The following is a 12,067-nucleotide window of genomic DNA, read 5'->3' as shown; positions in this document are numbered from 1 at the left end:
AGCCCCAGGTATAGGCTTGGGAAGGAGACCCCCACCCCTCTGATCACAGTCTCAGCCCCTTCCAAAGCCTAAAGCCTCTGCTTGATGGCCGGCTGGGAGTGACCTGGGTGTCAAGGAGGTTCCCCGGACCCAGGTATGTATGCAAATTATCCGCCATCTTTGTTGGGTTAATTTGCATACTCACTCTGATTGGCTGTGGACGTAGCGAAGGTATGGTCAATTTACATGTTTCTCTATTATTAGGTAAGATATTTCTATTATATTATTATTTATATCAGTTTCTTCATACCACAATTCCCTGTAAATTCTTGCATCTCTCTTGATTTCACACAAGTGAGAATTTGTATTGATAAGTTAGTGGTGATAAATATTTCAACTTCTAATAATTGGTACCAGGCTAATCAGCAGCCCCTGAACGATGGATGAACAGATTACTCTGACACAGTTCAACTGTGAAAGTGAGGGCTAAAGAGCTCCCGGGCACTAGTGGACAGAGCAGCCTCTATTGGCTGCCTCATTAGACCTTTATTGGAATTTTTATCTTTAGATACAAACATTAGGGTGAATAATCTTGGGAGGACACATGAGTTTACATTGTCCTCTAGGCAAGGACATCCAGGGATTAAGATTAACGATATCAGTAAACACCCGGTTTTCTGAACGCACACAGACTTGTTTAGAAAGGTCAGGAATAATTAGGGGCACTGCATTCCACACTCCCTTAAGTCTCCACTAAGTCAGAATTCTGATAATCAGATCAGGCGGCCTTCCACACACTTCCCTTTTATCAGAAGGTCCTCCTTACAACTTTCCAACCAAGTCTCTTGTGCTCACAACAAATTGGTACATGTGCAATTTAACTAACGCCTAATTGACCGTATTTCTTATTCCAATACAAAAATCCTTTTCTATTAACCGCATCCTTTTATTATAAGCTCAGACTTTTACCTCTGCAAATAAGTATAGTATCTTTTAAGGAAAAATTGTTGTGTACAAAGATACCCAAGTATCCTATGTAATAAAAGCGTAGTATTCAAATTACCCCCTCAACTGGGAATACAACCAGATGGTGGGGCTGCCCAGGGGAAGGGAGGGAGGTCCTGGCCAGCATCTGGCAGCTGCTGTGGACCCTACCAGTGCACGAATTTTGTGCACTTGGCTTCTAGTATAGAATAAGTCAATAGGAGATCAAGGACAGATTGTCCATGATTACAGAGAAGGAATGATGGTTACAAAGTGGAATACTAAGGACACGGTTAACAGTGAAAGGAAAAATGTCCCCTTTGCTGAGGACATGGTCCTTTGCTATCCCTGACTAATAAAAATGAAAGTAGAGTTAAGTTCATTCCTAATGACTTGGGAGACTTAACAATCTACAGGCACAATTAGAATCACACAGCCACTGGAAATATCATACCACTGTTTTAAACCTCAATTGTATGCCCCTGACCCAGAGATAACATTACAATTACCTTTTGTTCCTGAGCTCACTTTAAATTCTTCCAATTGTATATCACACCATAGCTTTATTCCCCATATTATGAGTTATCGGTGAGGGTTCAGTAAGGAGAGAGTAGCCACACTAGTCATTTTTAATGGAGATAGTTTAATATAGGTATGATTAAATAGTTTTTGAAAGATGTAAGGCATAAATGAAAAAATATGGTAATACAGTGTCATAACTGCAGGTTTTAGTGACAACCACATGGGATAAGGGGCAAGGGAAATGGCTGGAAGAACCTTTCCTCTTATTGACAATTACTGGAAGAATCTAAAGAGAAGCCAGGTGGGAAATCAGAGGCCGCAACACAGCGTAAAAACAGAAAGTGCAAAAGGGTAAGTTTGGAGCAGAAAAACTATAGCTTAATATCAAGTAGAGAGAGACAGCTGTAGAGTGTGGTGGAGAAGATATGTAAAAAAAGATATTACCCAGAGTGTGAGCGGAGGAAATCACATTGACTGTTACCAAGCCAAGCTCTTTCATATTTGCTCCTTTTGAGCTCTGATCACTTTAAGATCTTCAGTATCTGATGATGAACAATAAATAACCCAAGACATACAAGTCCTTTTTTAATAAAAGGTCATACAAAATTCAGTAGTTCTCGGCCATTTCTAAATATGCATTAGACCCACCTGGGATACTGTTAAAAAATATAATACTCTTTCCACTCTCCAATTCAGTTAAATCTTAATGTATGATTATTGGACTCAGGCATGAATATTTTTAAAGCTCATCAGATGCTTCCTAGATTCAAGATCAGTGACACAGATTCTCACACACACCTGCAATAATAGATTTGATTAAAGCCAAATTTTTATGAAAAATAGTATGGATACAAAAAAATAGCATGGACAGTGAAATGGTTGAGAATCATATATAACCTGCACATTAAAAAAGAGTTGTGAATTTCTATAGGATGCCTGAGTCATAGTTAACAAATACAGAAAATTCCATATTGTAATAGGATTCAATTGGGTGGTGATTTTGACATACAAAAGATCCCAGAATACTCCCTTAATCCCATCAAGGATGTGCCCAAATAAACTATTTTTAGACATGATACATCAAGTGGAATGAAAACCATAAGCTACAAAAATGGTCTGAGCAAAAAGGTATGATTGCAAACTACCAATGTTTGGTTTTGAGTCATTTCTAATCCACTGACAAAATTAATTATAAATAAATGAATAAGAAAAACATCTCCAATGGCCCAGGTATTGAGCCTAGGCTATTCTGTTGAGGAATCGCTGCAAAGCCCTCTTGATATCCCTGTTCCTCAGACTGTAGATGAAAGGGTTCAGCATAGGGGTGACCACAGTATACACCACAGAGGCCCCTGCAGCCTTCCTGGGAAAATGTGAGACAGCAGAACCTAGGTACAACCCAAGGCCTGTCCCATAATATAAACAAACAACTGAGAGGTGAGAACCACAGGTGGAGAAGGCTTTATACTTTCCACCTGATGATGAGATTCTCAGAATGGAGGAAACAATTTTGTAGTAAGAGAAAAAGATACCTGAGAGTGGAATGCCGCCAAAGATGACCCCAATAATATAGAGTAATATTTTATTAGCAGAGGTATCATCACAAGCAAGCTCGAGGAGTTGAGGAGGGTCACAGAAGAAATGAGGAATTTCCATGTTTGTGCAAAAGGAAAGCTGTGATATATTCAAGCAGTGCAGCTGCGAGTACAAAAGGCTGATCAAAAAGGACAGCAGAAGCAGCAGGCTACAGACACGGGGGTTCATGATATCCAGGTAGTGCAGGGGATAACAGACAGCAACAAACCGATCGTAGGCCATCACAGTGAGGAGTGCACTGTCCAAACATCCAAAAAAATTTAAAGAAGACAACTGAGTCAGGCAGCCAGCATAGGAGATGACTCTGCTATGAGTTTGAATGTTCAAAAGCACCTTCGGGACGGTGGTAGAAGAAAAGCCAATGTCAGCCATGGACAGGTTGCAGAGGAAGAAGTACATGGGGGTGTGCAGACGGGAGTCAGAGCCGATGGCCAGGATGATGAGCAGATTCCCCAGCAGAGTGACCAGGTACATGGCCAGGAACAGGCTGAACATTAGAGGCTGCAGTTCCGGATCATCTGAGAAGCCCAGAAGGAGGAATTCCAATGCACCTGTTAGATTCTGGGGCTCCACATAGCACAGACACCTTTGAGAAAATACCTGAGGGCTGGTATAAAGGAAACAATACATTAGTGTGTCTGTATTTTGAATTTAAGCAATTCATAGTTTTCACACATAAGGTCCATGCCCCTTTAGTAATATTCCTTGGTTATGACAAACATTCTTCTTAGAACTCTTTGCATATTGCATTATGCTCCATGAGCCTATTACTGCATGCTACACTTTGGAAAGGATGGGCCAAATAAATGAGAGAAGTAAGGTTATTTAGGTGTTTGTAAATCCATAAGCACACACAAGCTTATCAGTACCCTCCTAAGAAATAAAAAAACGGAATGAGAACTATCCATCTTTCCCAACAAAATGCTTCTTATTATTGTCATTATTAGTTCAAGGACACTAATAAGCAGTTAAATGTACTTTATTTTGTCCAAATGCAGGGTGATTAATTCGTTTGATTTGTAGTATTTATAAGCACGCTATAAGAACTATGTGATAAACTGCCCGAGTCCATTTTTGTGTGTGTGATGTTTGGCTACTAACAGCTTTTAATCAATTTCTCTGTCTTCTCCTTCTGTTCACAGGCTAGCTGATAAGAAAGCCTGTTGGTGAGGATGTGGAGAAAAAGGAACCCTAGTTCATTGGTGGCAATACAGATTGGTGCAACCCCTATGGAAAATATTGTGGAAGTTCCTAAAAAAATTAAATTGTCTTATGACTCAACAATTTCACTTCAGGAAATATCTCTGAAGAAACTTGAAACACTAATTTAAATGAGTATGCATAACTCTGTGTAATAAACTGTATGAGTCCATTATTTAGTGTGCAAAAAAGAACGATATCTCACCTTTTGTGACAGAATAGATGGACCTAGAGGGTATTATACTAAGTGAAATAAGTCAGACAGAGATAGACAAATACCATATGATTTCACTAGTATGCAGAATCTAAAGAACTAAATAAACAAACAAAATAAAAACAATCTTCAGTCCAACTTAGCTACAAATCAGAAGTTCTCAAAGCCCCCTCATCAGTTTCAATTAGTCATTCTGGGAAGGGTGCTTTGAGGAAAATGACAAATATCATTCATTTCTTTAGTCATAAGACATCCCCAGAAGTGATGAAAGCCCAGGCAGAAAAACCGCCAGTGTGTGTCAGCCATATAGACTATGCTGTGTTATTATCCACTAACAACATGGAATCAATATGTAACAGATTGTATAAATGTTTTTGTTTTTTTTAATTCCCTACTCTGTGCCAACCACATTGTGGGTGCTGGGCAATCAGAAATAAATGAGACTCAGTTGCGTCCCCACAAGCATGCTGCCTGCGGTGACCTGGAAAGAGAAAGGATAGACTGAGTAGGTTGGCCAGGAGGTATTATGGGTTTATTTTCATTTTCATATTTGATTTAACCCATGATACCAAAAACATAGTTTTACCAATATACACAATTGAGATATTTTACCGTCTTTTTATATACGTCTTCAAAACCCGGTGTTTTACTACTATAAGGACAGCCCATCTCAGTTGGGACTAGCCACAATTCAAGAGCTCAATAGCCATGTGTACCTAAATTGTAGGGAAAGACATCCTTCTGCACCCTGTGTCCTGTGAAAATCGTCCCACTGCTCAGATCCAAATCTGACTCCACCCTTTTTAGCCAAGGATCTGGGCACAAATTGAATACGAATATTTTGCTCTTTTCTCAACTCTAAAATAACAGAAGTTGTATACCCTGATATTGAGGGTATTATGCAGGTGACAATGGAAGCTACATAACACAGAGCTCTGAATCTGGCACAATTCTGATTGAGAGCAGAATTCTGAATGAGAGTTCTAAAATCCCCTATGGAAAAAATAACATAAACTTCATAGGCCTCTGAGCTGTAACTGTGCTTATCGATGCCCTCCCATCTGGCTATCTCAGCTGTCCTGCTGCCTTGATAATAAGGAAACAAGTTTCTTCATAATTCCCCCTCCATCCACCATATCCCTTGCCACTCACTGGTTTGTGCTGTCTCTCTGCTGAGTCATGACCTAGGAGTTTGGTTCCACTGCTGTCTCTTGCCAGGTAATGAGAAGCCTGAGGCTCTGTTCTCAGGACTGGTGTGAAGACAGCCTCAGCCATGGATCTCCTGAAGCAGGTCTCAATTCTGGGAGGAAGAGCCACACACCTGACTCTTAACTGGGACTGGCAGCCTGCATGGCCTTTTGTGCTCAATGCACAGAGCTCATAATTAGTGAAATTGGTCCATTGTTTTCCTAACCTCTGAGGACTTCCTAATATTAACAAAGAGGAAATGGAGAATAGTGAATGTACTTAGGAGGGTCTGGGACTTCCCTCTTCTCAGGAGAATGCGCATCTGTACACTTTGCTTTTGACTTCCAGATTCAAGAATCTTAACATAGAATGCAAATTCTTTTCAATTTATGACATTTTGAGTTTGACATCTGCAAAATCATTGTATTAATCATGTAAGTTAGGGACGATTAGGCCTTCTCTAACAAGAACCTACAACTATTTCCCTTTTGTTTGTTAAATCTTCTGTCTTTAAAAGAAAAAGTCTATTTCTCTTTTTTAGGTTTTACTTTTAATAGACATACGTATTGTATATTGGGGTGTACTGTGTGCAAGGTGCTCTTTGCAGCACTATGTATTTCTGATCTCTTTTTTCACTTCTTTTTTCTTTTATTTTTTCTTCTTGAACTTATTGGGGATGACATTGATTAACACAATTATATTGGTTTCAGATGTACTATTTTATAATATGTCACCTGTATATTGTATTGTGTGTTCAGGACCCAGAGTCAAGTAAGGGATTGTTTGCTTATTTAAATGACAGTCTAATTTCTGAATTTTCTTGTTCATTGACGTTTTGGGTACACTAAAACACTACTGACTTTCTCTTAAATTAAGCAGGGTGCCCAACAAGAGTGCAATCAAAGTTTTAGCAAGGGCGGCAGGCCCCTTAAAGTTTGACTGAGTTTGATCTATTTCCACTCCCACTCACTTTTGGAAGGAGGGAGTTCCGTGTGGGCTGTGGGCAAGAGGCTTTCCTCAGTCCTCTGCCTAATGCGCCTCTCACATGGAAGCTCATGCATGGCTGTGGCTCCCATGAGGACAGGTAACAGGAGACAAGGGCCAGGAATATAAAGCCTTTTTGTACCCTAATATCAGAAGTGACATCTCATCAGTTTTGCATCTTGTGTTGGTTGGAAGCAAGTCACTAGGCCCAAGACACACTCAAGAGGATGTGTCTCCACAACAGCATGAATACGGGAGCAGATGTCATTGGGAGCATATTGGAATCTGCCCACCATGCAGGCCTCACCCTCTATCAGGACATTGGTCTCTAAGCACCACAACACTGGAGAGATGGCTCTGCTTCCCAGATAGCCCAGAACCCATCACACCACAATGCTCTCAGCAAAATTTCTGCAGATAAACTGACACATGAGTAGAAATTGCCTCTGTTTTGGTGTTTCTGCAAACCCCACCATGTTCCCTCAGGAAACACAGTTAAAAAAAGCCAACATGGTTTCCCTTCCTTCACCAGGGTCCCTCACATCAAGCTGCCGCCATTCTGTGCCCAGATTCAACAAATGTTGCCAATGGCTTCTGATTTCTGTCATTGAGAAGAGCTTAACCTATTCCAGGATGAATTTTTCTTTAGCTTTGTGTCCACAGATCCTAAAATTTATATAGTGTGTTTTGGTCCTATTTCGTTGTTGTTATTTTTTTCCAATTGATAACATGAGTATGGAAATGATGGTACTTTGCAACCTGCCACATCCTACTCATGCAGTCCTCCTGCCTCAGAGAACGTTGGATAAGGAATTTAGAGATCAGTCTGTCATTCACTGATATGTAGAAAATGTCGCAAAACCAAGTTGGCAATGTAGGAGACACTAGCCTCCATTGCCCCATCAAAATCAACAATCAGATCCATGGACAAAAGCAGATTTGGGAGAGCTCAAGAGTCTACTTATGGAATGTCAGCAACACGGTAGAACAACACACCTGAGAATGACCACACAAAATGAAGCAAAGAGCAGCTTCATAGTTCCTGCATCATGCCATCACCCAGGCCTCGCTACTCAGCAACAACAGGCAACTCCAAGCTAGAAAGAGTTGTTAACCTGATGGAAGAAGGGAGAGTAGAGTGAGCAACTAGTTTACCAAACCTTTTAGTGCCCCATAGGAAAGACCTGTTTTATATCACTCCACCCAGAGAATGGCAAAGCTTAGACATAAAGACACAGCTAAAAGCAAAGAAGAAGAGCAGCGATTGCCACAATGGGATGTAGGAATGGATTAAAAATGGACACAGTGACCGATGATACAGAATCAAGAGCCCAGAAATAAACCACTGCATACACAGGCAACTAATATTTGACAAGGGAGACTCTGTTTGTTCTCAGTCTAAGGAACTTCCAGATGAAATCTGAACCAGCCCCCTTGTATGCAAAGCTGGGAGAATCCAAAAAAAGCTCACTATAGACCGGCAGGTGGCAGTTTTCATGAAGCAGTGAATTTATATGCAAGGCTTGTCTTGGGCGGGTGGGGGGGGGGGCACAAGAAAAGTGTATCTATACACCTGCCCACCAAATCTTAAAAGTTTATATACAATAAAGGCCTTAACTGGGTTCAGTGATGCATAACATCTAGATGGTCTCAACAAAACATAACTAGCTCAAGGGTATATCCTTTGGCCAGCTTCTGGAGAAGGGTAGGCAAGTGAAATGAACATTCCAAGGACAGGGGAAGGGGATGAGTCTCTGATTTCCCAGATCCAGCTCTGGGTCCACTGGCAGTCACATCTTGATGAACTCCTCCAACTGACCCGGTCATCAGTATTTATAAAACTCCCCAGAGGGTTCCAACAAAATCCATAATTAAAAACCAGTGAACTGCATTCTCAGAAGTTTCCTGATTACATAGATTTGGCAGATGCAAATGTGTATGGAAAATGCAACAAAACCATGGGGAAACATGTAACATTTAAATATTTATTAAGAGAATTGTACATTTCAACTGGATACCAGAGTCAATGCATTTATTATGCAATTATGATGATGTATAAAGGATCCCAGGTTACTCTGCCAATTCAATTCAAAAGAAGTAAAGTTCATATATGAAGCATGGAGAGGAATGAAAACCATGAGACTAAACACAATATTACTAAGGAAATAGTCTTCACTGGGCTAAAAGTTTGGTTTTGCTAGATTTTCTACCTACACTCAAAAAGGGATTGCAGAGATGTTAAGAGTAGTCTGTTCTACTGTAGAGCTTCCATAGGGCACTCTTTTTTTTAAAATTTCTTTATTGATCAAGGTATCACATATCTGTCCTCGTCCCCCCATTCCTATCCCCCACCTTTCCCCACACATGCCCCCACCCCCCCGCTGTCCTCAACCGCAGGTCAGGCTCATATACCTGCACACAAGTCCTTTGGTTGATCTTCCCCCTTACCCCCACCCTTCCCTACCCTCCCCCCAAGGCCCGACAGTCTGATCCATGCCTCCTTGTTTCTGGGTCTGTTCTTATTCATCAGTCTATGTTGTTCATTATTTCCCCTAGATGAGTGAGATCATGTGCTATTAGAAATACACTTATAAGAACCGAAAATGAGACAAGCAATAATGGTTATGGTGACAGGCAAATGAATCAGTGTGTAGTGAGTTTCTTTCTGGGCCAACAGTTCTTTTGAGACCCAATTTCAATGTCCAACAGTTCCTTATGTGTACATGTCAGCACTGACATTTCAGTTCTGGATGGTGGACAAATGGTGGTAATGCAGGTCCGACTCTGTCCGGTTTGGTCCTGGGCAATCTGCAGTGATGCACAGCTGCTAATGCTAGTATGGGAAGGCCACATCAGTGTCTTCCGTCTCTGGACTGCTTCTCTTCTGTCTTCATGGCTGGAGTAGTCCTGTCGATTCCTCTCTTGCTGGAATCCACATGGTCTCAGAGTTGTTTTCTGAAAATATACAAACATATTCTCGACCAAAAGTTAATAAAGGAATATTTTCTATAAATTTGACTGGGGATCTTTTTTCAATTTTTGCCCAAATGATTTTCCTCTGGCTTGTTTTGTCACCTTGTGTGTTTTTCATGGGTGTCTTGCTTTTAGGCTTACAATTAATTTTCTAAAGTATTAATTTTCTAGATGTAATTTACTTACAGGATATTTTTCCTTACATGATATTCCTATACTATCCCCTCCTTTTTTGATTTAAATGTTAGGAGGCTTTTCAAAATTTTATAATGTAGTCTTGATGGCTTTTAAATTTTAATTTTTTGCAGTATAATATTACTGTTTTAGGTTCATTATATGGTGCACAATTTTATCATGAGACCCTCACCCCCACCCAACATTGCAGGGGCGTGAATCCTAGCCCCTTCTAAGGGAGGTCTCCTGCCCCCATGGCTGCTTCGTGCTTCCCATGCCCAGCTCAGATCAGGACCCAGGTGACCGACAGAGACTTGGCCGACAGCAGCTGCCCTCTCACTCCAACAAGAATTGTTTGAGTTGTCTTGTACCCATGGTGTGGGGAAGTGGGTTTACAATATCTAAATCCAGCCTACCACCAGGAATGCTCAGGACCTACTCAAGAAGGCAAATAATCCCTTCCACCAATATTTACAGGGTAAAACATGATTATTGTTAGAGTAATAAATTTGACAGTAAAATAGTAGTCAAGTTTTCAGGCAAATTTAAATTGGCTAGTTGAAACAAGCGAATATTCTAGAAAAATTAATTGTACTGGAAAAAAGGTGTTCCTAAAGTGTCAACTAAAATTTTTATTGGTACTTCATCTCATGATAAAATTGTGCACCATATAATGAACCTAGGGCACTCTTAATGTCCTTGTTCCTCAGACTGCAAATGAAAGGGTTCAGCATGGCGGTGACTATAGTGTACATGACTGTGGGCACCACATCCTTCCTGGTAGAAGGCAACAGTGCTGATCCAAGGTAACCTCCAATAGCTGTTCCATAAAATAAGCAAACAACTGACAGGTGAGAGCCACAGGTGGAGAAGGCTTTATACTTCCCACCTATCGATGGAACTCTCAGAATGGAGGAAACAATTTTATAGTAAGAGAAAAATATCCCTGAGATAGGGAGAAAACCAGAGATGGCGCCAACAAAATACATGACTATGTCATTGGTGATGGTGTCAGAGCAGGCAAGATGAAGGAGCTGAGAAGGATCACAGAAGAAATTAGAAATGTTTACATCTTTGAAGCAGGTAAGTTGTAACACAATTAAAGTATGCAGCTGGGAGTCCAAAAGGCTGATGAAAAATGACATCAAAACTAAGAAGCAGCAGAGGCATGGGCTCATGGTGGCTGAGTAGTGCAGAGGGTGACAGATGGCCACAAACCGGTCATAGGCCATGACAGTCAAAAGCATGCCATCCATACATCCAAAAAGAATCAAAAAAGACATCTGTGTCAGGCAGCCCCCATAGGAGATGACTCTGCTGTGAGTCTGGATGCCCACAATCATCTTTGGAACAGTGGTAGAAATGAAACCGATGTCAGCCATGGACAGGTTGCAGAGGAAGAAGTACATGGGGGTGTGGAGGTGGGAATCAGAGCTGACAGTCAGGATGATGAGCATGTTCCCCAACACGGCAACCAGGTACATGGACAGGAAGAGCCCCAAGAGCAGAGGCTGCAGTTCCAGGTCATCGGAGACACCCAGGAGGAAGAATTCTGAGACACGTGTTAGATTTTGTGGTTCTATGTAGCCAGGGCACCTTTAGAAGAGAATTCGAGAAAGGAAAACAAGTAAATGAGCACACAGCATTGTATGCATATTCTGTATTCAAGCTATTCACCCCTGAGGTCATTTACCCCAGTACCTTTACGAATATTTCTCAATATGACAAACCCTATTTAATTAGAACTGTTTCTTTTTTCTTTTCTTTTCTTTTTTTTATTGTTGAAAGCATTACAGATGTACCCTTTCCCCGCCCCCACATTGACCCTTCCAGCCTGCCCCGCCCCTAGACCCAGGCCTTCACTACACTATTGTCTTTCTTTATTGGTTTCCATGTTATTCACCTCTTTCTATATACACTTTACTGTCCACAAACTCCATTGAAAAGTATCAGAGGAGCAGGAACATTAGAGATAACAAAGCCATAATCACAGGAAAACACAGCTACTTCTTTAATATATATATAGAATGAGAAACACCCATTCCCCTTTAATGAAAAAAATCATTCTAATTTTAAGAAATTAAGAAGTGGCTAAATATACCTTCTTTTATTTAAATACAGTGCTAGCTAGATCCTTTATTTTGAGTACTTTCAACACTGTATAAAAGACAGGATTGTGTAATCTGGATTCTAAATGAAAGTTGAATTTTCATAATCTGAAAATATTTTTATGTGATTGCTATCTTCAGGACT

The 12,067-nt window shown here is 40.6% G+C and overlaps 1 protein-coding gene across 1 annotated transcript; it reads right to left on the bottom strand.

Annotated features, from left to right (window-relative positions):
* Nucleotides 1-2,724: 2,724 nt before the first annotated feature.
* LOC307100590 (olfactory receptor 7E178-like) lies at nt 2,725-11,406 on the bottom strand (the record flags this gene model as incomplete). The annotated part of the gene is made up of 3 exons (XM_079773066.1): nt 10,494-11,406; nt 3,951-3,954; nt 2,725-3,667 (listed from the first exon to the last, which is right to left on the bottom strand). The coding sequence occupies exons 1-3, from the start codon at nt 11,296-11,298 to the stop codon at nt 2,725-2,727; spliced, it is 1,752 nt and encodes a 583-aa protein (XP_079629192.1). The 5' UTR covers nt 11,299-11,406.
* Nucleotides 11,407-12,067: the final 661 nt, after the last annotated feature.

The sequence above is a fragment of the Cnephaeus nilssonii genome, assembly GCF_951640355.1.
Source record: "Cnephaeus nilssonii genome assembly, chromosome: 5".
Classification (NCBI taxonomy): Eukaryota; Metazoa; Chordata; class Mammalia; order Chiroptera; family Vespertilionidae; genus Cnephaeus; species Cnephaeus nilssonii.
The sequence above is the reverse complement of the archived record's forward strand: the minus strand, read 5'-3'. Positions and strand labels throughout refer to the sequence as shown.